Consider the following 27,887-nt stretch of genomic DNA (forward strand, 5'->3'; position numbering starts at 1 on the left):
AAGTACATTTTCTTCCTTAGACTGCAATTACTCTTGGCAGCACTTAATGTGACACATTCCTATGCCAGGGAAAGCGTTTTCAGTCATTTAGAAATGCAGTTACTTCTGCACACATAGCTCTCACTCTCACCCATACAACTGCAGTTACATGCCTCTCATCTATGCTACTTTATATATGCTTTTGCATTATTAAATCATCCAAGTATCAGATGACCCTACCTGTCCAGCTCTTCTCATCACACAACGCGGTCAGGTCCAGCTGGGGCACCTCAGAGACAAAGCTCTCCTGCTGGGCGTCGGCATCCGGAGTCCTTTGCAGTTTAGTGTCAGATATGCCGGGGTGCTCCTGGATCTTCATTGTGGGGCTCTGCAATAACAGCACAGTGTCCCCAAATATCTACTGCTCACCAAAACCCCAAAATGTCTGCAGCAATTCCACTCCTTCTGGATGAAACCTCCCAAACCACAGCTGCTGACGCACCCGGCACAGAAATCAAAATCATAGCCTGATGCCCCCTGGATACTAGCTGGCCACTTGCATGCACAAAGCAACCGTCCATCTGCACGCCTTTAACTTTTCTTCTGTGAGAAAGACAAGATGATTTCCGAGGGTTGCTCTTCCTGACAACTGCAGGCAGCTGACAGTCTTGATGATTACTGACTGGGGCCAGAAATGAGGGAAAAGAGTTTGTGTTTCCTTAAAGGAGTATGGCTCTCCAGACTGTAAATAACAACTAATCAGCTACTGCTGTTGCTAAGGCTGTAGAAGCAACACGGTGTCTTCTGCATGCAGACTTTTCTGCCCCTTGGGTAAACAGTCCTGCCAGGCCAGGAGCAGAGGCTGTGTACACGCGTGCACTCCCGCTGGCCCTGCAGGCTTAGATCAATTAAGCGCGGAGCTGGCTGCACATTCCCAGATTTCCTGTGGTTGTTTTCTCCCCGACTGTGGGGAGAACAGACTATTTATGGAGGAGCTCTGGGTATTAAAGCATTGTTGCGCAAATTCAAACAGCTCAGAGGTTTGGCGTCTTATCTCAGCTAGCAGTAAGGAATACGGACTCTGGAAATGAGCCAGAATTACACAGGGAACACTTTTTTTTTTTTTTTTTTTTTTAAGTAAAAAGCCAAGAGCTGGCAAGTCGGCGATGCATAATTTGTATCTTACAAATATGCAACTGTCGCTTATTTTCCTACTATTCATCTACTTGAGTATTAACTACTTGGCTACACTTGGTTTTGCTTATTTGTGGCACCTACGTCAGGCTAGGCTATCTGGGGGATGGGAAAACCCTCTGCCAAAGGCTGCTATTTTAGCTAAGTGACTTTATGTTCTAAAAAATTTCATTGAAATTAATTCTTTTTTTACCTTAATCTTTTGGAATCTTGGAAACCCAACCACTGTCACTCTCCCCTCGCTCATAAAATTACAAACAAAAGTATTTCCTCACAAATGTATTTTTCAAGTAGCACTTACCTCAAAGATTTTCTTTGAGAATAACTGGAAATTTATTTTAGCAACTATACCATCAGTAAATGAAAAAAACAGAAACATCTGGAAATCATAAGTGATTCCATAGTGAGAAATGTTCTTATGCTTAAAATAAAGCACTACTAAGACTTCCAGCTACTTTTAATAGTTATTCAATCCACTTTGTTATCCCCAGGGAAACAGGCAGCGCTTTTACTATTCGAGTTCCATGAAATGGTGCATGAGGACTGTCATTTTCTTCACATTTGGGATAAAATGAAATTTCATCAATCAGTTTGTGACGAGCTACTAAAGTCAGAGAGCAATGCCAAGTAAATCTGGGGTTTTAAGACACTTTAAAAATGCTGTTTGTCTACTGAGGGGAAAACAGATTATGCATTTATACTCGCAAAATTCTTTGTTCCTTGAGCTGAATCCTAAGTGACTTAGGGTCGAATGACTAAATCTGGTGCTCAGCTTTTTAAGTTACAGGGTCAATCTGTCACCTATCGCGTGTGTGTTATATACGCGAAGTGTTTCTAACACTTGTTATACTTAAGAGACAAAAAATGGTAAGCATATAAGAAATATGATTCTATGTTTGTGTTTGGCATTTTTTTCATGAGGAACACACGCGTGTATCAAGCCATGGGCGCTGTCCTGCAGTGGAAAAGCCATGGATTTTGCTCACAGGCAGACCTGGCTTTGAAGCATGCCTGACATTTACTAGTTTGGTGCTCTGACTGGGCCATGTCACTTCTCTGAGCCTCGCTTTCCTAATCTTTAAAATGGCATTAATAATACCAATATCGGAAGGTTCCTCTGAAGACCTGAGAGAAGGTATGAAAAGCATTTAGCATGGTGCCTGGGGCATAGGAGACACACGAAAGGAAGCTATCATTTTATTATTATTGGGCACCCTATGAAGATGGGTAAAACATTGCCCTATCTCAAAGTGCTAGAGAGAAGAGTTGGAGACAGGCATATACAATGGCAATTTGAGGTAAAACATGTCACAAGGGTGCAGCAAAATTTTAGATCCATTATAAAAAAATATTAGAGCAAAGACCCACTCATGCGGAGTGGCAACAGCAATTTGGGTAGAGCGGTTGGGAGGAAGGGCAAGTGCAAAGGCAGTCATGACATCAGGGTTTGCTGGGTCACAGCCAGAGAGGAGGTTCCTGGTGGCGAGCCCTCGGGATAGTGAAGGGGGGATGGCAGATGATAAAGGTATCCAGTAAGCAGAAGATGGACTACGAAAGGCCTCACATGCTGGGCTAAGTTTGGATTTTATCCTGTCGTAGAAATAAGAAAGCCATTGAAGGATTTTTAAATACAGAGTAGAAATGGTGAAATATGTGTTTCCAGGCTGGGCCTGCAAATGGGAATGGATGCTGGCGGAGAGACCTAGAGGCCTAAGAGCTGGGTTGTGCAGGCAGCCGGGTTCTCCCCCAACAGTCACTGACTCTGCTCCCTGCAGTTCCTTGCGTCCCCTCAGGCTACTCAAGAGTCCTGCAGTTCCTGACGCCACACATGGAAAATCCTGAAATTCCATACACATACAAACTAATGTAAAAATGCATTACTTTTAATGATTGCTACATCTCAATTGGCACCAATTTCAAAGTAAGAAAATTAACATTAGAAAAATTTTCAATTTTCTTTCTCCAAAATGTATGAATTTTGTTCATTCCTTTAAGAACATGGTTTGAGGCATCCACTTTGTGCTGGGCTCTGTGTGAGACACTCAAGCGTCCTGCACTGAGAGATCTGACATTCACTGGAACAAGTTCAAGAACCTTCAATGGAGTTCTGAGGACAGTCCATTTTGGTGTAATACAACAATGCACGACCTTGTGAATCAGTGAGCTGCCCTTTCAGTGTTCAAATGAAGTCTAGGAGTCAGGCATATGGGAAAAGGAGAGATTACCACCCTGGGTAGATAATCCTTGTAAGATTCTATCACTCTAACAAAGAGAATCAGGTCAAAATTTTACAAGTTTATTCAATTATAATATATGTCACATATTATATATGTATAATAGGGTTGTCCAGTACATGTCAGGTGCTAGAGAGACAAAGACAAAATTTATCTACTCATTCATTCAAGAAATAAATTTTGAGTACCTACTATGTGTTAGACAGGAACAAAACTTCAGTGGACACAATAAAGTCTCTGTCCTAATGAATCTTACAGAAGGGGAGAGTTAATAAAGACAAAAATGTCAGGGAGTGATATGGACTATGGAGAAAAATAAAACAGGGTAAGGGGGATGATGAAAATATGGGCCAATATCTGCTATTTTATACTGGGTGGTCAGGCGTGTCTTTTCTGTAAGATGACCAATGAGCAGAGACTTGAGGGAAATGAGTGAGCATTTTGTGGAAACAGCATCCCAGGAAGAAGGAAAGCAAGTGTAAAAAGGCCCTGAGGCATGATCATTTTGTGTATGTTTGAGGACTAGCAAAGAGGTCAGTGTATCTGGTGTCAGGGCCAGTGTATATGGGTGTTTAGTATGTGTGCTGTACCACATATAATGGGGTATCATGCACACTAGAGACCTATGTTAATTTACCGGCACTTCTGGACTTCCTGGCTGATTTCCCAAACAGCAATGGAGAGAAGTCCCTCCTACATAAACCCACACCAGCTCGCACAGCCATGGCCCCACTTGGCACGGCACTCAGTCACCAGCACACCCCCATGCGTGGCCCTGTTCTGCTCTTACCAATCGTGGAGGTTGCTTTTCACATGCCTGCTGCTCCCAGGGGCCTGATTCCTCATTTCTGGCTTGCTGGTCTCTGAACCTGGCAGATTGCCTTGCCTGCGGTCCGAGAGTGGGCTGCTGGTGTGGGCCCAGGATTTATGTGCACGGGGAAGCTGTTCAGGCTCGGTAGCAATATACTAGCAAAAAACTACTCTTCCTTCAAATATTAGCTAGCCTAGTCTGGGTTCCGTACTCTCTACGAGGGCTTATCATATAGTATCGCACTTGTCTGCTTGCTTGTTTCTACTACTACACTGTTAATGTTAAAATGTCAAGGACATTCTCAAATACCAAAATAGTTTTGGTTTCAACTGTTGTTGTTTATACATCTTATATCTTCAGTTAAATCAGAGAATATACAAATTAATTTCACCATTTTCAACCAAGATGTCACATAGCAAACTCTTGTCAAAAGTGTTGCTCCAAATGAAAACACACTAAAATTCACGTACTGAAATAAACTAAGTGGCTCTTAGGAGACACATGTGGTATGGCAGATAGGGAATGGGTTTTAGAGTCAGAGACGTGAGTTTAAATATTAGCTTACTAGCTGCGAGATCTTCAGTGGGTAAGATCTCTGTAGTTCAGCTTCTTTGCTCTAATACAAGAACAAGACTTCATAAAGTTTGTGATGAGGATTAACAGAAAATCATATATAAAAGCAACTAGTCCATAGTAACAGGGAAAGAAATGTTATTTGCATTTATACCCTATCTCCTTTCCCCTTCATTCATTTGGCAAGTGCTTGTTGAACACACACTATGTGCTAGGCACTGGGATGACGGGAACTAACAAGATAATGGTTAGAAGAAGAAAAAATTGTAACTGTGGTGACGGATGTTAACTAGACTCACTGTGGTGATTATTTTATAATATATACAAATTATTGAATCATGCTGTACACCTGAAGCTTATATAAAGTTATATGTCAATTATACCTCAATTAAAAAAACACAAGTAATAGAATTCAGTGTGGAAGGGAGACATAAGTGCTAAGTGTCATGCATGTTCTAAAAGAAATACCTACATAGGATGCTATTGAGCAAACACCGAGCTCACCTTGCCTGGGGCCTCAGGTGCCCTCTTCGTTCAGGTTAAGAAACCATTAACTACTAGTCTATCCACTGATCTTTGTTAAGACTTGTCCCTGTCTTGCTGGGTCTGGCTTTTTCTATCCCCAGACTTTACTGATCCTGATCCTTCTCTGGCTTCAAATAGTTGACAAATTTTGTTTTATTCCTTCTCCCTCCCTGCACAGGACATGGATAAGTAGCCTATCTAATAGCTTACCAGAGCCAGGAATAACGAGATCATAGAGTGTACTGGACAATGCAGTTTGCACAGGAAGGAACCACACACTGTTCATGGAAGGACCACATGGAACCATAAATATTTACTATTTGGCCTGACAATAGAGGAAAATGGACATAACAAATTTTCCAAATCAATGTGAACAGCAAAGCTTCAGCAGCCTTTCAAAACTGGATTGAACTGGAAGTGAATCTGAACAAAACAGAGCTTTTTAATTTTTCTGGTTTTAACATTATAATCAATAACAAAATCCTAAAGCTTCCATGAAATACAGTGAAGCTGAAATAACAAAGTCATCCATTTCATAAATATTTGTTGATGGAGCTGCTTCAGAATGAATCTCAAACTTTATCAGGACAAATAAAACTCTGCACTTAAGATCTTGTGATCAATTTTAATTCTCAGTTTTGACTGGAAAGCCTTGTCTTCTCTCCTTTCTTTTTCTCCCTCCTCTGTTTTCTTTCTTTGTTTTTTTTTTTTTTTTTTTTTTTTAAGCAGGATAAGAAAAAGGGAAATAGTCTTTTGTTTATTATGAACTTATTTGTTATCAAAGGTATGCTTCTAAGCTTTCCTAAGCAGTAGGCTTAGAAGGCATAAAGAATGCAAAAATATCTTGAAAGAATTTAACACTTCATTTACCTTAGACTAATGATATAAAATGACCTCTTCCAGATAATATAATACCTTTCTATGTATTATTCTTACATGTTTTGTTTTCTGACAGAGATTAAGTATAAAGTTATAGTTTGAATTTTCTGGCTTTTACATGAAAGCATAAAATATTTCTAGAACGGGAAAATACCTTATCAGAAGGAATCAAATTGATGTGTAAGGCATAACCTCCACTGTAAACTGAACTCTGTATTTTTACTGATACTTTTTAGAATCCAGAAATTGCTAGTTTTAAGGATGATCTCTCTTCTGGATACTTTCAGTTATTAATTTAGTTTAAAAATAAACAAAAGAGTAAATATTCTGGATTCTACAGTGAGCTAGGTCCTTCTTTATATCATTTCATACAGCCCAAACAGGTTACTTTACTAAAAGGTCGGCCTTTCCAATCCTACTCAAAGAAATCATACTTTAAGTTTTGGCATTTTTGAAGTGACTCTACATTTTTTTTTTCATTATCAATATGTCACTAACTAGATTTTAATACAAACCACTCAAGAAATTCTCTTTTTGGATAAAATTAGTTGCATAATTAAAAGAAATAAAAAGACATGCAACAAAGGGATAAGCCTATTTTCACTTTTCAACACACTCATTCAAATAAAAACACATTTAACGTTGCAAAATCATTATTTAAAAAATAAAGTCACAGTTGTGCTTGTATTTATTTGCCTTTGAGAAGCAGACTGACAAGCCTCTCTCTGCTGATCTATCCCTTTAAAAAGCATTTCTGAGGCTGAAGGTTAATGTTTCTCATTCTAATGGAAATACTAGTCAAAACACGAAAGACACTACACCTTTCCGTAGCAGCTGTCATTTGCTGTATCCTGCATGAATCTAAAGAGCTTACAAGGAAAATTTTAATAGACCGTAATATTAATGAGGATAAAATCTGTCTTAATGGAAAATGAAATTGGAAAAAGTATCATGTCCATTCATTGTGGGCATGTAAATTTTGGCATCTCAATCTCATGCTGTAGGAGACTTGAAATAAAATACCAGCTAAATAGAATTTGAGGAGAGGTAACCAAAGTCTAGACTTAATTTTCCTCTCTGAAATTTAGGAATTATTTGTGGTATTACCAGAAGACCGGATGACCTATTTCGGTTGTACAATAAGTCCTAGAAAGTGCTAGATATATTAAAAAGTAAAAAATTACAACATGCTAGAAACGAGGGAAAGAGCTTTCAAAATGGAAGTTGGATCTTTTCACAGCCCTTCATTAATAATACTTCCTCCAGTGAAAGATGCACATGCCTTCATGAGTAGAAACATGATCCCACATCTTGTGGAGTGATGTCTTTTTTTCTTCCTTTGGTGCCGTTGTGAAAGAAAGGTGACACGCAAAGCTTAGTTTAGATTTTAACTCACCACCTAACTTGATCTCCTAGCTGCAAGTATGATGACAATGATTATTAATAGTGAATGCTTAAGGAGCGCCAACAGTAGGCTAGGTGCTGACTGATAACTGCCCAGGGGTGACACATGTAAGAACAGGTCCTGGCACATGAAAGAAGGATTTGAGATTCTTTTCCCGTGATTCAGCTACTGCCACGGCAGTTATCCACAAACACACCAGGGCAAAGTGAATTCAGCACGGATTTAGTTTGGGTGCCGGTTGGAATTTATGAGTTAGTGTTATGAAGTTCATCCACAAAGGTGGCTCTGTCCCCTTTTATCTCTTAAAGGATAATAGGCATAAAAGGGAAGAACCCAGAAGACCTCTCCAGGAGGCTGGCAAAGCAATTCTCTTTAAAATAGTGTTGAATGGCATGAGGAGTAGGTGCTTGCTGTGAACAGAGAAGAGAACAGAGAAGGGATGAAACCAGAAGAAAAATAAAACAACACTATCATGGGGGAAACTGTGCTCTGAAAAAAACGTACCTAGGGATGAGAAAAGAGTGTCATCTTGTTGCCTGGGTCCCAAGGAAGGAAGCTTAAATGAGTTGGGACTAAGATGAAGAAGTGGCTGAGAAACTATGATGTCAGAAAGAGGTGGCATTCCCCTCCTATTACCTGGCGTGTTAATGAAGAGGCATATACGAAAAGAACAGAAGAGAAAAAATAGGAGGAGTCTACAGCATTGGCGGGGGATGTCATTCATGTCCAGCAATTTTATGCCAGATTTTACACGAACATGCATTATTGTAAGAAGGGGAGTCACAGCTTTCAGATGATTAATCTGCTAGACTGTAAAACTCTATGGAGGCAGGGGCTGCAGCTGTTATTAAATCCCAGCTCTTGGCACAGTGCCTATACATAGTAGGACTCAATGTATGTTGTTGAATAAATCCACCAGTGAATTAGCTCAGTGCCCAACAAAGATTAGGAATCACTGAGCTAGAGGGAGAATTCTATGGATAATTAATACATCAAGAGTCAGAATCCAAGGACAGGTTGAGAAAAGCTTTAATTCTTGCTGTAAAGAAAATCGATGGTAAGTATGAAGGTGGAGCGGAAAGCATGTGGCAGTAGATCACATACACATACATGAACAAAAATGAGCTTGAGCACATTGAACAGAAGCCACAGTTAGGAGCAAAAAAACCATGTGGACTTGGGTCCACATGGCAATGCCCTCAAAGGACAACAGGAAAGCCAGGAAAGTAACCGAAACTTGCAGATATAGACAACGTAAGGGAGTTACATATTTTTTCTTTGTTGTTTACTTAAAACAAGATACAAAACTCAGAAAATGGATTAGATTTAATAACTCGAACTGATTTTATGTTAATTTGAAAGTTAATGAGATAATCCCTGTGAGAAATCCACTAAAACTCAATGGCTATTTCAGTCACTTTAAAAATGCATAAAATCATGGAACATCAAACCAGTGGCTTTTTGTTTTGTTTTACTTTATGAAAACCTAAAGAGAAATCTCCATGCTATTGAACTTTTATCTTTGCAAGCAGAATTTTAAAAGCGAAAGAATGGCGTTCTTATGATTTCTCAAGTAATCTCATGTCTCGTTATTTGCCTTTCTAACCAAACACGGTGCTGTCACTTAATCTCATTATCCCTTATTGACAGGCTACTGCTACTTCACATGTACTCTCAGGAATGAATACGTGAACAATCCTGTCACAGCCACAATCTTACTTGTTAGCTACTCACCTCAAAATGATGGGTATGTCCACTGTCTCTTTCGTTTTCTTTGCTATAAAAAACAGCAACAATAACAAAACATCATAAAATGTCAAGCTGTTTATAAGAATGCTTTCCATCCATTGAAATTATGATGTAATTTATTTTAAAAGTAGGCTGAGTTGCTCTAAATCAAATTCTTAAATAATTTAAAAACAACCCCTCCAAAATTAATCCAAGTAAAACAAAAGTAGAAACACAAACACGAGTATGGTTATTAGCCTTTCAGAGCACCATGGTAGATCTTCTATTCTAAGTACTTTCCTTGCTATAAAATAATGTTGGTAAACATACAGTCCTTTAATTCTACTCTTTTTAGTTCTTATACGCACACTGCATCAAGTGAAAAACAGATCTATTCATACTTTTATAAACAATGTGAAGTGGAAATTCTAAAATTACCTTTCATCAGACATCAGTTCAACATCATCAGGTCCAGTGCTCTCATGCGATGGTGTGGAATTGAGACTTTCCATATTCTGTAACAAAACAAATCATTGGTTGTACAGTACGAATGGTAAGAAATATGCACTAGCAGACTCCCCCTTCTTTAAAACTAAACATCAGATAATATGCAGTTATAACTCATTCTAGTCCTCGTATTTCTGTATTTGTTAAAACTAGCAAAATTATGAGTTTATTATACACTGCTTGCATAAAATCATGTTAAAGCTTATCATTCTTTTCACAAAGATATCTGACAGCATCACACAAATGGTCATTGAGCCCTTGTTAGGTATTATCTATATTTTATAGCTAAATACAGCAAAACTCACATTGCCAGAATATGAGGGTGGCATTAGAAATAGAATTGAGGAATCTGATCTCGAATATAATCAGAAACTGATATAACATTCACTGCTTATATAACAACTTTTCAGTATATATTGCCAATATGATCTGGGGTAATATATACCTAAACTGTAAAATACCCATATAAAGAAACGGAGTTAAGAACCTTCCTTTTTCCAATATTTGATGTTTATATTTTCTAAGATGGAAAAAAATACAAATAGGAAACTTACTTTAAATAGCATGTATTTTCACATTGACCAAGAGGGCTTAATGCTTCTCAGGAGGCATATTTGTAAGGGTTTTTGGCTGCCTCTGCGAATACAGCCAATGCTTTCTACATATAATTCAGATGACTGAGCACAAAATATGTAAGTGATACCCATGAAGGAAGATTACAAATGAGCTAATGAGCATATTTCCATTCAGGAGACTCAAAAACAGCTGCGTTGGAGATTTGAACCTGAATTTCATTGAACTCAAAGATTCACACATGCATTAAGCAAAATCTGCCCATTTTGTGTCATTGAAATAAAGAACACACATTGTAGCAACATGTGTTCATCTACATATTTATAACCTCCCATTATGAAAAACACAAGGTAAATCTGATTAAGGTTCACAATAATCCCATGAAGTTGACATATATAAAACTCTCCCAAAAAATAAACATATAATTAGAGTAGAAAGCAAATATTTGTCTTGGTAGATAGATGAATTATTTTCTCTTTAGGTTGGTTTGGCTAACTTGTCTAGACTTCTCAAAGATTAAAACCCTAGGCTCCATCAAAGAAAAAAACAAAGTGAGATAGCATAATATAATAGTTAAATTGGTGGCTCTGGAGTCAGAATGTTTGGGTTTGAACCTTAGCTTTATCATTTACCTACTGTATTAACCTACTTGACCTTCAATTTCCTTATCAGAAAAATGGAGATGGTAAAAATACTTAACAGCAAATGGTCATGAGGATTAAACGAGATAATACATGTAAAGCACTAGAATAATACCTGGTACATTTAATGAGTATGAGTTGTTATTATTACTATTTCTACAACTATGAAATCCCCTGGGAAAATATTTTACTACTATTTGTCTACAGTCAAGGCAATGCTTCAGGAACTGGAAAGACTGTATTTTTGCCTGTTATTACTGAACACTGACTTACATGCTTAGATAATTTACAGTTAGATAATTTTAGAATGAATCTGAGAAACAAATTATGACAATTATATTCACATTTTTATCGCTCTAAAGTTTGAGTTAAAAGAGGCCTCTTTAAAATGGCTCTCATTAAACCAAAGCAGAATTGCTCTTATTACCTGAATGCGATCCTCCTGATAAAGAGGGATACATCTATGACAAAGAATCTTTGTTCTCATTGGTAATCTTCAGTAGATTATCAAAATCTTTAGTGCAAGATCTAGTGCAATAGTATTAAGTTTTCCTAAAGTTCTGAAACATGATTTCTTAGGGAAAGCATAACCCTTTACCGTCAGATCATTTTAAAAGTGTCCATTTATAATTATATGCAAGTGACTATTTCAAAAGACATAAAGATGTCCAGATTAAGGTGAAGAAATATTCAGGAAGAGAGAATAGAAAATAAACCTTAAAAGCATTATATACATTTGAAACTATTTCAATTAGAAGATGTTTTTCCTAAACAGAAAGAACAAAGGTATAACTGATATAAGTTTTGAGAATTATTGAAAGAAGATAGTTATACAATAGAAGGCTTTACAAAACGCAGTTGTAAAATTTAGTGAGAAAGTTTAGCTGATCTTGATGGTTAAAACAAGTAAATAGGAACTTCTTCAACGCCCTCCCCAACCCACTTTTAAAAAAATGTTTGGTCCATATGTTTAAGAACTCTTCAAGGACCTGAGATTTTATAGATGTAACTGACAAAGACTGACTTTCAATATTGTTCAACATTCCTCTCTAAAACTTTAAAATAATTCCCATTTTCATGTTGTCCTCAGCACACTTGAGGCTGTTGAATATTCATGGTCTGCTCCCACTAAAGCAGCACGCAAGTACACAGTGTTCCTTTGCTAAGGTGGTTGGGTTGACCCTATACCTTTTGGAAACAGGAACATGTGAAGAATGTGTTACATCTGGCAACCTACCCTAATTTTTTCAGAACGAAACGGACAAGGGTAGTAAAGATCTATGGGTACAGTAACTCAAGTATGTATTTCCATGGTGAAAAATGTTTTATAAATTCTAACTTCCATCCTTTGCCTCAGATTTAGGAAGGGAAGATTAAGATAAAGAAATAGATCAGCAATTCTCCCACTTCACTGAGATGGGGAAAAGGGAAAATGGAATGTACAGGTCAAAATAAGGGCTTTTTAATGTCAAATGCCTTCACTACATGAGAGGTAATCTACTGGAGTTTCACATGTTCTGTACTTGTTAATACCACTTGCCTTATGAGAAAATACTGGCTCAATGTCTTTTGAAGGTTTTGATCTGCTTTAAGTCCAAAACACTTCTCTAGGTGCAGTAAGAGTAGTTAATTAATGTTTTCATTTCTTAAAGGTTGAAGTAATAGAATTATTATAAAAATGTTTTATTGTGTTAACTTTTAACTACGCTTTTGAAGTTAGAATCTTTTAAATAGGTAATTTTAAGAAAGAGCATAGAACAGATTATGATTTTAAGTATAATGCAAAGAAACTGCTTCTTGAATGGCATTAAAAAAACAGATAAAGCCTCATTTATTTTATAATCCATAAAATTCTGCCTCTCAGGTCCTACCAGTGACTTTCAAAACACATAGATTTGCTATGATATAATTTATTTGGACAATTTTTGGTATCAGAAGGAATGGAATTTTAAGAACCACCTTGCTCAATTATAAAAGTAACCTCAAATCTGAAAAAAGTAAAGCCTTGAAAAAATTAGCTTTAGACTGTGGAATTTATTTTCATTTCTTCCCCCGGCCCCCTCTCTGTTTTGGCATTGAAAGCGAGGTTAAAAACCTGTTTGACCACTGAAGCACTTGAAAACACTTGGAGCAAAAACAAATTTGTCTTTTAAAAGTATAAAATGCTGACAAAGCCTTTATAGAGGACACCAAAAAAAAAAAAAAAAAAAAAAAGCCTTCACTCAATATACAAACGACTCAGTCTGAAGGCTACATGGAATGCTGCTAGTCAAAACAGGTTCATTATTCTAACCTTGAGCTCTAAGAGAAGGAGACTGTTTGATATATTCTCATTAACAAATGATTAATGACAGACTTGAATTTCTTTTTGTATCCTTTTATATGTATTTTATGTTTTACTGCTTAAAACTGTATAAAAATTAATCTGTATTCCAAAAAGAACTACTGGTACTGTAAGAGGATGCCTATGGAAAAGCGTGCTGTCTGTGCACCCAAATCCATTCCCCTTTTCCTCCACAGTAATGAAGAAGTAACATGCCCCGCAGCAACACATTTACTGGCTCCTCTTGCAATGAGACATGGCCATGTGACCAACTTCTCTCCACCAGGATGTGAGAAGCGATGTGTGTGGCTTCCAGGTCTGTTCAATAAACTGCCCCAGCAGGTACATTCTTCGATGTTCATTCTCTCTTTCTGTGAGCTAGGATGGAGATGAAAACCGCCAGAGTGCCCTGGAAGCTACTTTCTGAAGATGACAGAGAGACAGTTGGCCTGAGTCCCTGAAAAACTGTGTGGAGCAAGCCCTCTACTCCTCTCCCCAGCTCTAAACTCCGATTCAGATTGTCATGGGAGAAAGAACCTTTGTTGTGTTCCGGACATTATATTTTGGGTCTTTTTGTTACACAAGTTACCCTAAACACTATGGCAAATATTTGTTTACTCTTTCCCCTCCATCCCGACACATTTTTAGTGAGTGCCGAAACATAATGAGCATGAAGTACAATGGTGAATGGTGAACCAGACAGACACCTGTCCTTGCCATCATGACTTTTATATTTTGGTTACTGCTCCAACTCCAGTTTGTTACACTGTTTACATTACTTTCGTTTCTATCAGAATACTAATGTTAAACATTATTTGACAAAACAAAAAATTCAAGGCCAGCCCATTCTTTCCTTACTCAATAGTATGCAAAGGAAATGAATCCTAGAGGTGTGTATACACATGGTGAGATTATTAAAAGAGTACTCATTTTTCTTAAATGAAAGGTAGGTTGTAGTTAGAACACAGGGACACAACTTGTTGTTATGCAAAGGAGGTAGTGGGGCAAAACTGTTTAAGTTTCTGATGAAAGTCTTCAAATCAAAATAATTTGTGACCAAACCTCTCCACTTGTCCAGTAGGTTCCATCCCCTGCCAATTACTCAAGACCATTGATCCTTCAATGGATCCCTTTCTTTTGCATCATCATTTTGCCCTCTCTGTTGACTTAACTTATACAAAGTCTGAATATCTCTGCCTTTTAAAAAACTTCCCTTAATCTTGATTGTCTCCAGCCACTGCCTCCCTGTAGATCAAAACCTGTCCAAAGACTCTCCATATTTGCAGTATCCAAATCATTTTCTCCTATATAGTCTCTTAAATCCATCTAACTGGGCTTTTTCTTCCCTTTTCACACAAAAATAGCTATCATGGTAGAGGTGGGTTAGACAGATATTGTATGTGAAATTATCACTCAATCGCTATTTCAATTTCTCTCTTCTGACTTTCTCTTGACTCGAATCTAATAAGGCTATTGCCCCCCAATACTGTACTGGAAATTGCTAGCTGCTCCTTTTTAATCTTTTTTGCTTGCACCTTCTCTTCTGCCTAGCCTCTAAATGTTGGTATGTCCTAGGGTGCAGTCCTTCCGATTCTGCTCATTCCCCGGGTGTCAGCTCAGCCTGTCTCACAACTTTAAATACCAACTGTGTAGCAAAGATTTCCAAACGTATTTTATCTCTACCTGAACTCCAGATTCATGTATCTAACGGTTTACTTGACTTCTTTAGTAATGAATATCTCAAACTCTATATATCCAAATGGAACGTTTTGTTTGTTCCCTCTCATTTACCCCTCCAACAGTTTCCTCCATTTTACTAAATGGCACTCCATCCTTCTAGCTACTCCAAAAGTCCTGGAGTCACTCTGCACCCCCGCCTTTTTTTCACATCTCATATCCAACCCATTCGATGATCCTCTTGGTTCTACTCTGAAATAGATCCACAGTATCCGACGACTTCTTACCACCTTCATTGCTACATCCTGCCTAAGTCGATATCATCTCTTGCTTAGATTATGTCAATTATTTTGCTTTAGTTCTTGTCTATTCCTCACCACCCCTGGCGTATTCTTAACATCCCAGTTGCCAGAATGATCCTTTCAAAAGATATCTCAGAAAATGACTTTCTTCCTTTTAATCCTGTGATGGTTCCTCATCTCACTCAGCGTAAATGCCAAAGACCTAGAAACGGCTACAAAGCCTTAAGTGATCAGGACCCTTGCTACGTCTCTGACCTCATCTCCTACAACGCTTTCCCCTCAACCCTGTTCCAACCACAGCAGCCTCTGGCTTACCCTCAAAAGACTAGGCCTGTTGCTGCCTCTCCCTAGATATCCTGAGGGCTCACTCCCTTACCTCCTTCAGGTCCCTGCACAAGTACCGTTCACAGTGAGGCCTCACCTGAGGACCTCAATCTATACACCACCACTTCCTATTTTATTTACCCAGCTTCATTTCTCTCCACAGCATGTACTGCCATGAGACTACATATTTACTTATTTCTTATCTACCTTATCCTTTGAGAATGTCAACTTCAGGAAGGTACAGAGTGTGTCTGTTTGATCACCACTGTGCCCCTAACGCCTGGAATAGTGTTTGTCATATAGCTCACTGTTGTATGATTGAAGGAATGAATACTTTTAAATCTGTAGTTCACAATGTTGGGCTTTTTTACATTATATTGACACCACTCAGAGCATCATTGTCATGTAGTTTTGACAGGCATTCTTGCTAAGTTGTACTACACTGTAAACAAGAGTTAAACATTTCTGCATTAGGTAAATGACTGTTTTGCAGCAGCAGATAAGATGGCTTGGAGATGGGAGAGGGGAGAAAGTGGAGGCATGGAGATAAGTTGGGTGCCTGTTTCGATGTTCCAGACTAGTTATAGTAAGGGCCTCAGCTAAGTAATGGCGATACTAAGAGAAAAGGGTAACATGTATAACACTGCTAGAGTAGAGTTAACTAAATTTGACAAATAATTGAAAAGTTGGAAGAAGGATTGGGGATAAAGAAAATGACTAAGACGGTGATGATCTGATGATATCAGATGGGTGTCTTGAGCAAAAAATAGATCCAAAAGAAAACGATGGTAAGTTTGGTCTTAACTTGTTGAGCGTGAAGTACTTTCTAAGGTGAACTACACAGAGCATGAATTAAATGTTGGTTTGGAAGTCATTTGTAGAGAAGCACCATGGAAGTAGAGAAGCTCTCAGATAAAGTACTGATGAATAAGACAGATGAGACAGAAATCTCGCTAAATTTACATTCAAGCATACTTTGTGGAACACTAGCCAGTGAAAGATCCAGCAAAGAAGAAAACAGTCATTGTGGTAAGAGGACAAAGGTCAAGTAGATGTCATAGCACAAGGGTCTTCAAAGGCCAGTTCCAACCACAGGTCTGACCAGTGACATGGAGAAAACAGTTTCTTCAGAGAAACGGGGTTAGAATCTGGACACCAGGGGTTGATGAGCAAATGTGGAAAGAATTGGAACTAATACAAACTGCTCCAAGTATTAGATGGTAAAATGAAGGAAAGAGATTGGACATCAGAGCAGAGAGAAGAGAAAGGAATTGAAACATGCACTGTTTTCAGTTTTTCCTGTTTCTTAGCACATTTCATTGCATTCAAATCTCACAAAAAAAATAACCACAATGAGATATTAATATCACTGACTTCACAGATGAAGTAACTGAGGCAAATACCATGCCCACTTGCCATAGCTATTAAGTGATAAACTTGGAACTGAAATTCAACTTAGTGCAAGACTTACGCTCCTTCCTTGAACCTTGCATACAATTTCAGAGGGTGTACATGACATCAAATGGAGGGTGTTTATGAATAAGAAAGCTACTAAACTATGTATTTTTATATATTAAATGTAATACTTATTACAGAATTAATATAATAAGAGAATATTTGGAAAACAGAGAATGGACTAACAACTGCCTGTAGTACTACCACCACAATCATATAATCATTTCTTTAGCTATATTTCCTTTCAGTCTTTTTTCCTAAGAATGAATATTTATATATATATTTATACACGTACGAGGAGGTCTGACAACTAAGTTTGCGAACTCATCCTAGAAAAAGTGTTACATACTTCATTGCTGAATATCACTACAGTCACCTTCGAAGTACTCCCCTTGGGAAGCTATGCACTAACGCCCACGCCTAGTCCACCCTTCAAAGCAATTTTGGAACTCTTTTTCTGGAATGGCCATCAGAGCTGTTGTCGTATTACCCTTGATGTCCTGAATCTCATCAAAATGTCTTCAATATTTCCTTTATTTTTGGGTAAAGAAAGAAGTCACTGGGGGCCAGATCAGGTGGGTAGGGAGGGTGTTCCAATACAATTATTTGTTTACTGGCTAAAAACTCCCTCACAGACAGTGCCATGTGAGCTGGTGCATTGTCATGATGCAAGAGACACAAATTGTTGCTGAAAAGTTCAGGTCATTTTCGTCTTTTTCACACAGGCTTTTCAGCACTTCCAAATACTAAACTTGGTTACCTGTTTGTCCAGTTGGTACAAATTCATAATGAAGAATCCCTCTGATACCCAAAAAGGTTAGCAACATCACTGCAACAAGTTTGTAAACTTAATTGTCACACCTCATACACATGCATAAATGCATGCATTATAGATTCTGCTTCATGACTTACTTTTAATGTTGAGGGAAAGTAGAGTAAAATCCTGCACCATTTATGTGTGATCCCAAACAAGTTATTTAATCTCTTGTGCTTCATTTCCCCTATGTTTAGAATAATAATATCTACCTTATGGAGTGTTGGGGGGATGAAAATTGATAATATATGCAAAGAACAATACAACTATTTTCAAATATTTTCTATTTTATTTATTTGTATTTTTCAATTACAGTTGACACTTATATAGTTTATGAAGTGATCCCCCCAATTAGTCTAGTCTAATCCCCCCAATTAGTCTAGTACCCACCTGGCACTGTACAGTTATTACAATATTATTGACTATATTCCCTAAGCTGTACATTACATCCCCTAATAGAACTACTGATTTGTACTTCTTAAGCCCTTTACCATTTTAACCCAGCTCTGCAACGTTCCTCCCATCTGGCAACCATTAGTTTTTTCTTTGTATCTATGGGTCTGTTTTTGTTTTGTTTATTTTGTTCTTTAGATTCCACATATAAGTGAGATCACATGGCATTTATCTTTCTCTGTTTTACTCCACTTAGCATAATATCCTCTAGGTCTATCTATGTTGTCTCAAATGGTTAAGATTTCATTATTTTTATGGCTGAGTAATATTCCATTGTATAACACTTTCTATTTTATTATATAGTCTTCAGAACCGTAATTTCAATTATTGTATAATATTTTATTGAACTGCCATACAAATGTTACTTATCTGGTCTCCTATTTTTGAACATTTAAATTGCTTCTAATTTTCCATGCTTATAGAGACCCTTGTGGTGAGCAAATTAATACATAGGGTCTTTTCTATATTTAAGGTTATGTAACAGAATAAAGTGTCACAGGTATGATTATTGGATAAATTGCATGATTAACTTATGGCACTTGATTCAAACTGTTAAATTGTGCTCTAGAGAGACAGTTTTTAGAGACAGAGACTTCCTAAGCCAACAGAAATGAGCCAATGGAGAGAAAGCAATGAAAAGTGTGCGTATGTGTATGTTTATACACATACATGGTGGTGGGGTGGGGAGATGGAGATAGAAAATAGAATTTTCAAAGATATTACTTAACCTTAGAGGTTAACCTTAGAATTTAGAAAAACCATTTTATCATTTGAGCAGGTAAGAAAATAAAATGAGTGGAGATCTAGAGAAATTCTGAAGCAGTAGTGAGGGAAGTTGCAGAAACACTACCGTTAGTTGACTGTCTGAGCTTTCAAGTAAACCAACGGATAAGCTTTCCTTCTGAGAGCGACTCAAGGGCACAAGTGTGAGGTGGGAGCTTAAGGAGAGAGGGAAAGGGTAGAATCGTGGCAATAAGTAGAGATAAGGCAGAGTTCTCTAAGGCCAGTTACAACCACTAATTTCTGATCTCTGAATTATCTGTCGTCTCTTGGTCTCTGCAGGTTATGACAGCATCCAGAGGTGAAAGGACAAAGGCGAAAGCCCAGAAATTTCCCACTTTAGAGATTCCAAATCTGCAAGATGCTTTTTTAGGTCTGCAGCACATTCTTCTCTTTGTGTTGTGGGCTGGTGAGATCACCGAAATTATTACTCACTGTCTTCACTCTCCTCTCATGCTCTCTAGAAAATGTCTTTTGTCCCCAGCTCTCCACCAAAACTGCTCTTAAGTGATCTCCAGTTTGCTAATTCTAATGGTCAAACTCAGTCTTCTACTTGACCAATCACCTGACCTTCTCTCCAACTGGAGATACTTTGTTTACTTGGCTTCCAAGCCAACAAACTCACCTTGTTTTTCTTCTACTTTGCTGCCTGCTCCTTCTTAAGTCTTTTCTACTGGTATCTTTTCATCTCCTCATCCTCTAAGTGTTGGTCGGTCTCAAGACTCACAGTCCCTGAGGCCACTTCTCTTTTCTGTCCACACTCACTCCCCCTCAGTTATCTCATCCAGTATATTGGCTTTAAATGTGCTCTATCTGCTTGCTGATGACTCCCACATTGGAACTCCAGCCAGGATATCCTCCCTTAACTCTCAGCCCAGAAATCTAGTTGCCTCCCTGATATCTCCTTTTAGCTATCTGATGGGCAGTTCAATCTTTTCTTTTTTAAATTAAAGTTTATTGGGGTGACAATGGTTAGTAAAGTTACATAGGTTTAGACAGTTCAAGCTTAACATGTCCAAAACTGAACTCATAATGTTATCCCTAAAACTTCATTCTTTCTTCCATCTCAGTGAACTGGCAACACATATCTCTGGGTGCTCAAGCCAAAAACCTTGGAGTCACCTTTTACTCCTCTATTGTTTTCAAACCACAGGTAATGTCAGGAAATCCGTTCAATACTACTTTCAAAATGTCTCCAGAACCCATATGCTACCTCATACTTCTGCAAAATACTACTCCAGGAGGAACAATTCACATTTTAATTGATGTGAACAGTGCCCCCGTAGTAGTGCATTAGTTATGTAACGATGACCCTGTATCTTCTATTTTTGAAATGTCAACCTCTGATGTAATTCGATTTGATAGTGGTTTGGCTGGGGACTTTTTGAAAGTTTTTTTTTTTTCTTTTCTTTGCTTCCCTGTCCTCCCACCAAAACTTGATGACTCTGTTTACTGTATATTTACTATGAATACCAGTTCCAATGGTTCTGTTTACTTCGGACCAGTGTGCACAGCTGGCCCGGTAACTGGGGAGGGTTTTTTTCCATCTGTATGGGATTCACTCCTGATCCTGGGGAAGACCAGCCTCTAGGAAGTGCTTTTTCCTGAAGTTGCCTGGCCAAATTCTCCTTCCTTTGCTCTGCCCCTCCTTGCATGTCTATAAAACCTTTTGGCTACTTAAGGTTTTATGAAGAACAGAAAGGCAGTCTTTCTGGACAAGGACAGAGAATCCACTGTCTTCCCTTAATGCTGGCATTTTGGAATAAAACCTGCTTTTCTTTCCACCAACCTCACCTTTCAAGTTTTGGCTTTTCTGCTGCGAGAAGCAGGACCTTTCACACCGTAACAACTCTACAGCCTGCAGGGCAATATGTGCTGTCGCTTATCACTGCAATAGCTTCCTAACTAGTTTCCCTGTTTCTACCCTTGCCCGATTACTCAACATAGTAGTCAAACCAAATTTCATTAAGTTAGGTCACCATTCCACTGAGACCCACCAATGGATCCTTATCTCACCCAGAGTAAAGGCAGAGTCCTTATAATGATCTATGAGACTCTACTTAATCTGCCCCTTCTCAGGTTACTTCTTTCACTTTGCTCACTCTATTCCAGCCACAGTGATAGCTTTATGGTTTCCTGAGAATTCCAGATAAATTATTGCCAAGGCCTTTGTACCTGCTATTATAGTATAGCTTGTTTCCTTACTTCCTTTAGGTCTTTACACTCAAATGACAAATTCTTGGGAGGTCTTCTCTGGCCATTTTATTTAAAATTGCATCCCCTGTCCCCTCACAATTCCTGTTCTCATTTCCTGCTTTATTTTTTTTTCTAATAGTTATCACTATCTAATATATCCTATATTTCACTGATTTTTCTTTATTATTGTCAGTTTCCTCTACTAGAATGTAAGCTCCACAAGGGCAATGATTTTTGCCTGTTTTTCTGACTGCTGTATCTCCAAGATCTGAAATATTTCCTGCCCTACAGAAGGCATATAATTATGCGTAGTTCTTTTTTCCAGCTATAGGAACAAATGTTTAATCAGGGTGCAAAGAACTTGAAATGGAATAGAAAAAGGTTTTGAAGGAGAGGTGGGGAAAGTAAACTGGGGAAAGCAACATTATAAGGTTAAAAATAAGTGGGAAGTTAAAATGCACAACTTAACTTTTAGGATGTCGTCTAAATATTAGTCAATGTTATGTTCCTGGCTCTTTGATTCATGGTTATCTATGAAGATTAGATTTAAAAATCATGGAATATGAGTTAGAAAAGATCTGAGAGAACACCCTCACTTTAGTGAAGTTTTTCTTTGGTCTAAATTGTGTTGGTAGGGTCTTAAATTATTCATTGCAAAAAAGACATGGTCCACTTAACTCACTTATATTATTAACATGTGACATGCACAATCCTGGAATGCGGAACTGGCAACTAAGGTGGGGGAAAATCCTTTCACATAAAATAGATCAAAATGAAATTAAGCTTCCCCATTCAAATGTTTTTAAATAAAGACTATGTTCCTAGTTCTATGAATTAAACACATGAGGTCTGACAATTAAGTTCACGAACTTATTACAACAATGTTGCTAACCTTTTTTGATATCAGAAGGGTTATTCATTATGAATTTGTATCAACTGGACAAACGGGTAACCAAGTTTACTATTTGGAAGTGCCGAAAAGGCTGCGTGAAAAAGTTAGACGACCTGAACTTTTCGCCAACAATGCATGGCTCTTGCATCACGACAATGTACCAGCTCACAGGGCACTGTCTGTGAGGGAGTTTTTAGCCAGTAAACAAATAACTATATTGGAACACCCCCTCTACTCACCTGATCTGGCCCCCAGTGACTTCTTTCTTTACCTGAAGATAAAGGAAATATTGAAAGGAAGACATTTTGATGAGATTCAGGACATCAAGGGTAATACGACGACAGCTCTAATGGCCATTCCAGAAAAAGAGTCCCAAAAATGTTTTGAAGGGAGTAGTAGGCGCGGGCGTTAGTACATAGCCTCCCAAGGGGAGTACTTTGAAGGTGACCGCAATGAGGTATGTAGCACTCTTCTAGGAGATTGTGAATTTAACTCTCCGACCTTGTATTCTTAGGAATAAATGTACTTTTCCACTTTTATTAGCTATTACCACCTAGCTAATCCAAGACACTATTCTTGGTGGAAAAAATTACTGATGGGTTCAGTTTAGTCAAAAGGGAGTCAAACAGAGAAGTACATTATTTTCAAAGAAGCCAAGTGTCAGATTTTTAGTCACTGTAATTCTCTTTGGCAGATAAGCAAATCATGGCTAAAGAGCTAATGAAGTTGAGTATGATTTTTTTTTTTAAAATTTACTTTTCCCCAAAATAAGAATTAAGCTAACATTAAGTAAAGCTTACATTCTTTATTTGGAGAACTGTGTCAGACATGGGTCTGAGGTAAATGACTGCTCTGTCAGTTCAAGCTGATCAGTTCACTGAAAACAGAGTATCAAAACATTTAGAGGAATAAAATAAACATGTGTTCCCCAGATTTGCATTTATATATATTTTTAGGGCAAAATAGGGAATCTTGGGTGAGCACGTGTAGAAATTAACAACGAAAAAATAGGTTACCTTTAAGTTCTGCTACATATATGGAGCTAAATGTATGTACCCAGCATGGAGCTAAAAACTGGTCAGCGATAAAGTAGATCAGAGGATTTACACACAATAAGGATGTACATTACCTATTTTTATTAGGGATTCTATGTTATGTCATAAAATCTATCTTCGGCTTTTTAAATTCTTGGTTAAATTTTTTAAAACTAAAGAGAATTAGAAGACAGACTTTGGTTCTCATTTTTCAGAGAAACCGAAGCATACATAAAAAAGGATGATGTATATTAAGAGTTAAAACAAACAAATATTTAATTAGTGACAGAAACCACTTGTAACAGCTTATATATCATATTAATGATCCAGGGTTCAGATCTGAGGTAACTGTGTAGGAGATTAATGTTTTTGTGTTTCTGATTAATTTGGAAGAAAATACTTGGTAGAAATAGATTTGAAAATAAAATTCTGAACACAAAGAGATTTCTGAACACAAAGATAGTTGAATCTCTTTCGCTTTGTATTTTTCTTTCACTTTGCTTTAAGTTACTTCATTAAAAATTGTTTTGTACATATTCATAGAGATAAGAAGAAACAGAATGAGAGAAAACAAGGGAAAAGGCAAATTACTGACAATTTTGTTCCAAAAATAAAATTTTTAAATGCTTAAAAAGAATGAGACCAAAATCAGACCAATTTGAATAGTATGGAAATCAAGGTGTGTACTGTCGTCTCTGGCTCCTTAGGCAGAATGTCATCTTTCTCAGCCTTGATTTTTATATTTATTAAAAAGAAATAGAAGTGTGTATATTTAGTAGTTCTAAGGCCTCTCAGAGAACTCATATTTTATAATTCTGTGAAACTCAAGATTGAAATTATTTTTATTTTTTACAAAGCAAGGAAAAGAGATGTGATATTTCCTAACTGGCTACAAGTAAAAATTTTATAAAAAGATTCACTTACCACAAGATCATCTTGATTTTCACGGAGCTCAGAAAGTTTGGAACTGGATTTCTGACGTTTAGGTTTGCCCCTTTCTCCAATATAATCCGAAGTATTGTCATGTAATTTTTCTACTTCCTGAGCATTCAAAATACAATCATCAAGGGTGGTGAACCCAGAAGGAATATTTTCTTTGTTGATAAGTCCCCTTGAATTGAAAAAAAAAAGAAAAGCTTAATTTTATTTTAAAAGGTAAAAGGGACATTTTAATGACACTGCCACTGCATCACATAGGATGTCAGAAGAGTGCCTAGAAATTTCAGTTTGCAACTTTGATCAAATTCTGAGCAGAATGCCACTCCTAAGACCTCTTGGTGCCAAATAAACACATTAAAAGAGAAATTATTCCTAGAGGCAAATTGGCAAGGGCTGTGTTTCTATCAATGAACAGCTTTTGTATTTGTACCAGAAATAATTTGTATTCAAACAGTGAGACTAGTGCAGGCTAACAAAATCATTTCTCATTAGTCAAATATTACACACACACACATTTATTTATTAAACAAATAAATTTTATAAATTAATACAACGTATGGAGAAAAACCTGAAAAGGAAATATGATGTCTTTTTATCTAGAATAAGACATAGTAATTTTTCCAAATGAAAAAGACATTTTATCATAGTGGAAATGCATTAACGTCTAAATCTGACTGCCTTAGATAATCTTGATAGAAAGAGCATAATAAAAACTATGGAATACAAACCATTTTAACTGAAATATGGATTTGTTACTTCCCAGTATAAGAAGTTCCATGATGTAAGCTTATAACTGGAGGTCCTTCATGACTTAGTTTTAGAAGTAGATATGAATATCATAATTTAATTCATTTAATTTTCTTGAAACAGTTTTATTTAAGATTTTAAACATTCCATTTTAAGAGGATTTCACAAAATTAAATTACATTGCAAAACGTTTGTCTTTTACTACATCACAGAACAAAATAAAACATTAGTGTAGCACCATGGCTTGGTAAGGTACGAGTGAATGAGATTTTACTCTTCTATGTAGTATGACCCTAAAGTCGCCTCCCCTAAATATCTAAAGCTGTATCTTGAAATAAATGAGCTCTAAAGATTAAAAATAGATGACCATATTTCACTATCCATTCAACCATATCCAAAAGTGAAAGACAGCATTAAATATTTATTCTGCAATCTAAATTCATATCCTGTCTTAGATGGGCTATACTGGAACAAAATTATGAATTAATGTTATCATAACATTTTTAAAGTTATACTATCTTTGGTAATTTTTAATACTCCATATTTAATTTATTCTTATGTTATACAACTTTTAATGTAAAAATATGTAGATTTAGTAAAATTATATTAAAATGTGCAACATTTATAAGAAAAATCCTAATATAAAATAATTGAAGACATGAGGAAAATCTGATGGTAATTAACATGCCATCATACAGCATATATTCTCATGTAAACACTCTTAAATCTCTCCCCTCCATGCACTGATAGCAGTGCCTTCTGTGGATGGCTGGATGAGTTCGGTTTGAAATTCAACATTGTTTTACTACTCAAATTCTGTCTTCTTGTCACTCTTCATATTTTCCCTAACTCCTGGGGTATACATCCAATCATTATTTTTTAATGGAGGGCTTTTTATGTTTGAAAACTGTTATGGACTAAATTGTTCTCCCCCAGATTCATATGCTGAAGCCCTAATCCCCAGTGTGACAGTGTTTGGAGGTAGGGCGTTTAAGGAGGTAATTAAGGTTACATGAGGTCACAAAGGTGGGGGCTTAATCCAATAGAACAGGTGTCCTTATAAGAAGAGGAAGGAACATCAGGAGAGCACGCACACTGAGGAAAGGCCATGTGAGGTCACAGTGAAAAGGCACTGTTTGCAAGTAAAAGAGAGACATCTCATCAAAAAACACTCCTGTCAGCACCTTGATCTTGGACTTCCAGTCTCTCAGAACTGTGAGAAAATAAATTTCTGTTGGTTAAGCCCCCCCAGTCGGTGGTACTCTGAGCAGACCAATACAAAAACTAAAAATTATTTTTAGAAATTAAAAGGCAAAGTTTATTTTATAATCTTTTTGAATAGTGAATGAATGGTTGGAATAAATCCAGTGCAAATAAATATATGAAAATCTGATTGAGCAGTTGAGCTCATGTGGAAATCCTGTTCTCCCCAACGGAAAGTCTTCGCTGTTGTGAGAGTCAGTGCCTCTCAGCGACAGCACCTATAGGACGGTGAGGAGCAGTGGTACGCAAGTCCTTCCGGCAACATTCTGACAATTTTCAATTATACTTGATATCACTGACCTTTGAGCTAAACTTAGATCTCTACGGCCTCTCGCTTTCACTATCTAAATCTTATTTGTAGTGTTTTTTTAAATTTTTTCAGTTTCCTTCTCACCCCTACACACACACTTAATGTTTTAACAATACTGAACCATTTATTATTCCCCTGACACAGCATGCTTTTCTTTTCACGTTGCGGTAGGAATTTAATGTAATATTTACGTAACAAAATAAGTTTTTCCAGTTCACTGTGTTTTGGAAGATTGAAATCATTTTTACTTAAACATTTCGCTTTTAAAAAAATATTTATTATGAAATTTTCAACATATAGAAAAATAGGCTATCATAATGAACTTCCATACACTCCTCCCCAAGATGCAACAATATTTCCATGTACACAGCAGATGGTAAATTTTTTAATTAATGAATTAAACTGAACACTTTCACATAATAAATATGTTGCTTAACTTTTTACATTTTTCTTGTGGCAAATAATAGAAGATTGATGTTTCCTTATGAATTTAGACAAATAAGAAATTGTATGCACTACAATGAAGTATCATATTAGCCAAACTTCTCAACTGCTTATTTCAAAAATCTGCTATGATTATTTTAGTACAGAATTTATTGACTCCTTAATCTCATTGTGAAATATGGTTACCATTGGATTCAAGGATTTCTTTTTATATGGTTGCATCTTTAAATTGTTAGAGGCAAAATAGATGGATTATGTATTTCAATGAATTTCTATTCTTCAAAACATTTTTTAACCATTTTCTAGAGCTAATATTAATAGTTTTGAACAGAATACAGTAAAGTCTAGCTTAATCATTCCTTTTTAAAGAAAGCCTAATGAAAATCTTAGATAAATGAATCAGTTACATATAAGCGTATACTGAGAAAAACATACTTACTATAGGCTATATAATAACGATTCTCAACCTTCTCACAACAGATACCATGTGAGTATATCTCCTGGGGACATATGGGAGAGGACCTTTATGTGGGAAAAAGTAGTAGGTCTGGGGCCCTGAGAGATGAAAGTCTCACTTTTCCAAAGACCTGGAGAGCTCAGAGATGCGGTTCACTATGAGCTGGGAGTTGAAGGACTATCAAGACATGACAGTGATCCAGTGACAGCTTAGGAGGGGGCCTGGGAGGACATGGAGGAGAATTCTGAATGTCCAGACCACATACTAAGGAGAACGACTAAGGTAAGACTGTTAAGTTACTCAGCTATATATAGTTTGCACCCTAAGATTCTCTCATTTAATGCACAGCTATGGTTTGACCACAAGTGACCAGAATGAGTGGTGAAGGGAATACCAGAGATGAAAGATTAAAGGAAAAGCTAAAGTTT

The 27,887-nt window shown here is 37.1% G+C and overlaps 1 protein-coding gene across 8 annotated transcripts in view; it reads right to left on the minus strand.

Annotated features, from left to right (window-relative positions):
* Positions 1-27,887, minus strand: part of FAM13A (family with sequence similarity 13 member A) — a 284,523-nt gene that overhangs the window by 31,870 nt on the left and 224,766 nt on the right. For all 8 annotated transcript variants that reach the window (XM_019741111.3, XM_074323597.2, XM_019741109.3 and 5 more), the window contains 4 exons: positions 24,224-24,410; positions 9,767-9,843; positions 9,335-9,377; positions 220-367 (listed from right to left, as the gene is read on the minus strand). In XM_019741111.3, coding sequence (XP_019596670.3) covers positions 220-367; positions 9,335-9,377; positions 9,767-9,843; positions 24,224-24,410 — 455 coding nt within the window. The remainder of the gene's footprint in view (positions 1-219; positions 368-9,334; positions 9,378-9,766; positions 9,844-24,223; positions 24,411-27,887) is intronic.

The sequence above is a fragment of the Rhinolophus sinicus genome, chromosome 1 (genome assembly GCF_057876585.1).
Source record: "Rhinolophus sinicus isolate RSI-liver-muscle chromosome 1, RSI-T2T, whole genome shotgun sequence".
Lineage (NCBI taxonomy): Eukaryota > Metazoa > Chordata > Mammalia > Chiroptera > Rhinolophidae > Rhinolophus > Rhinolophus sinicus.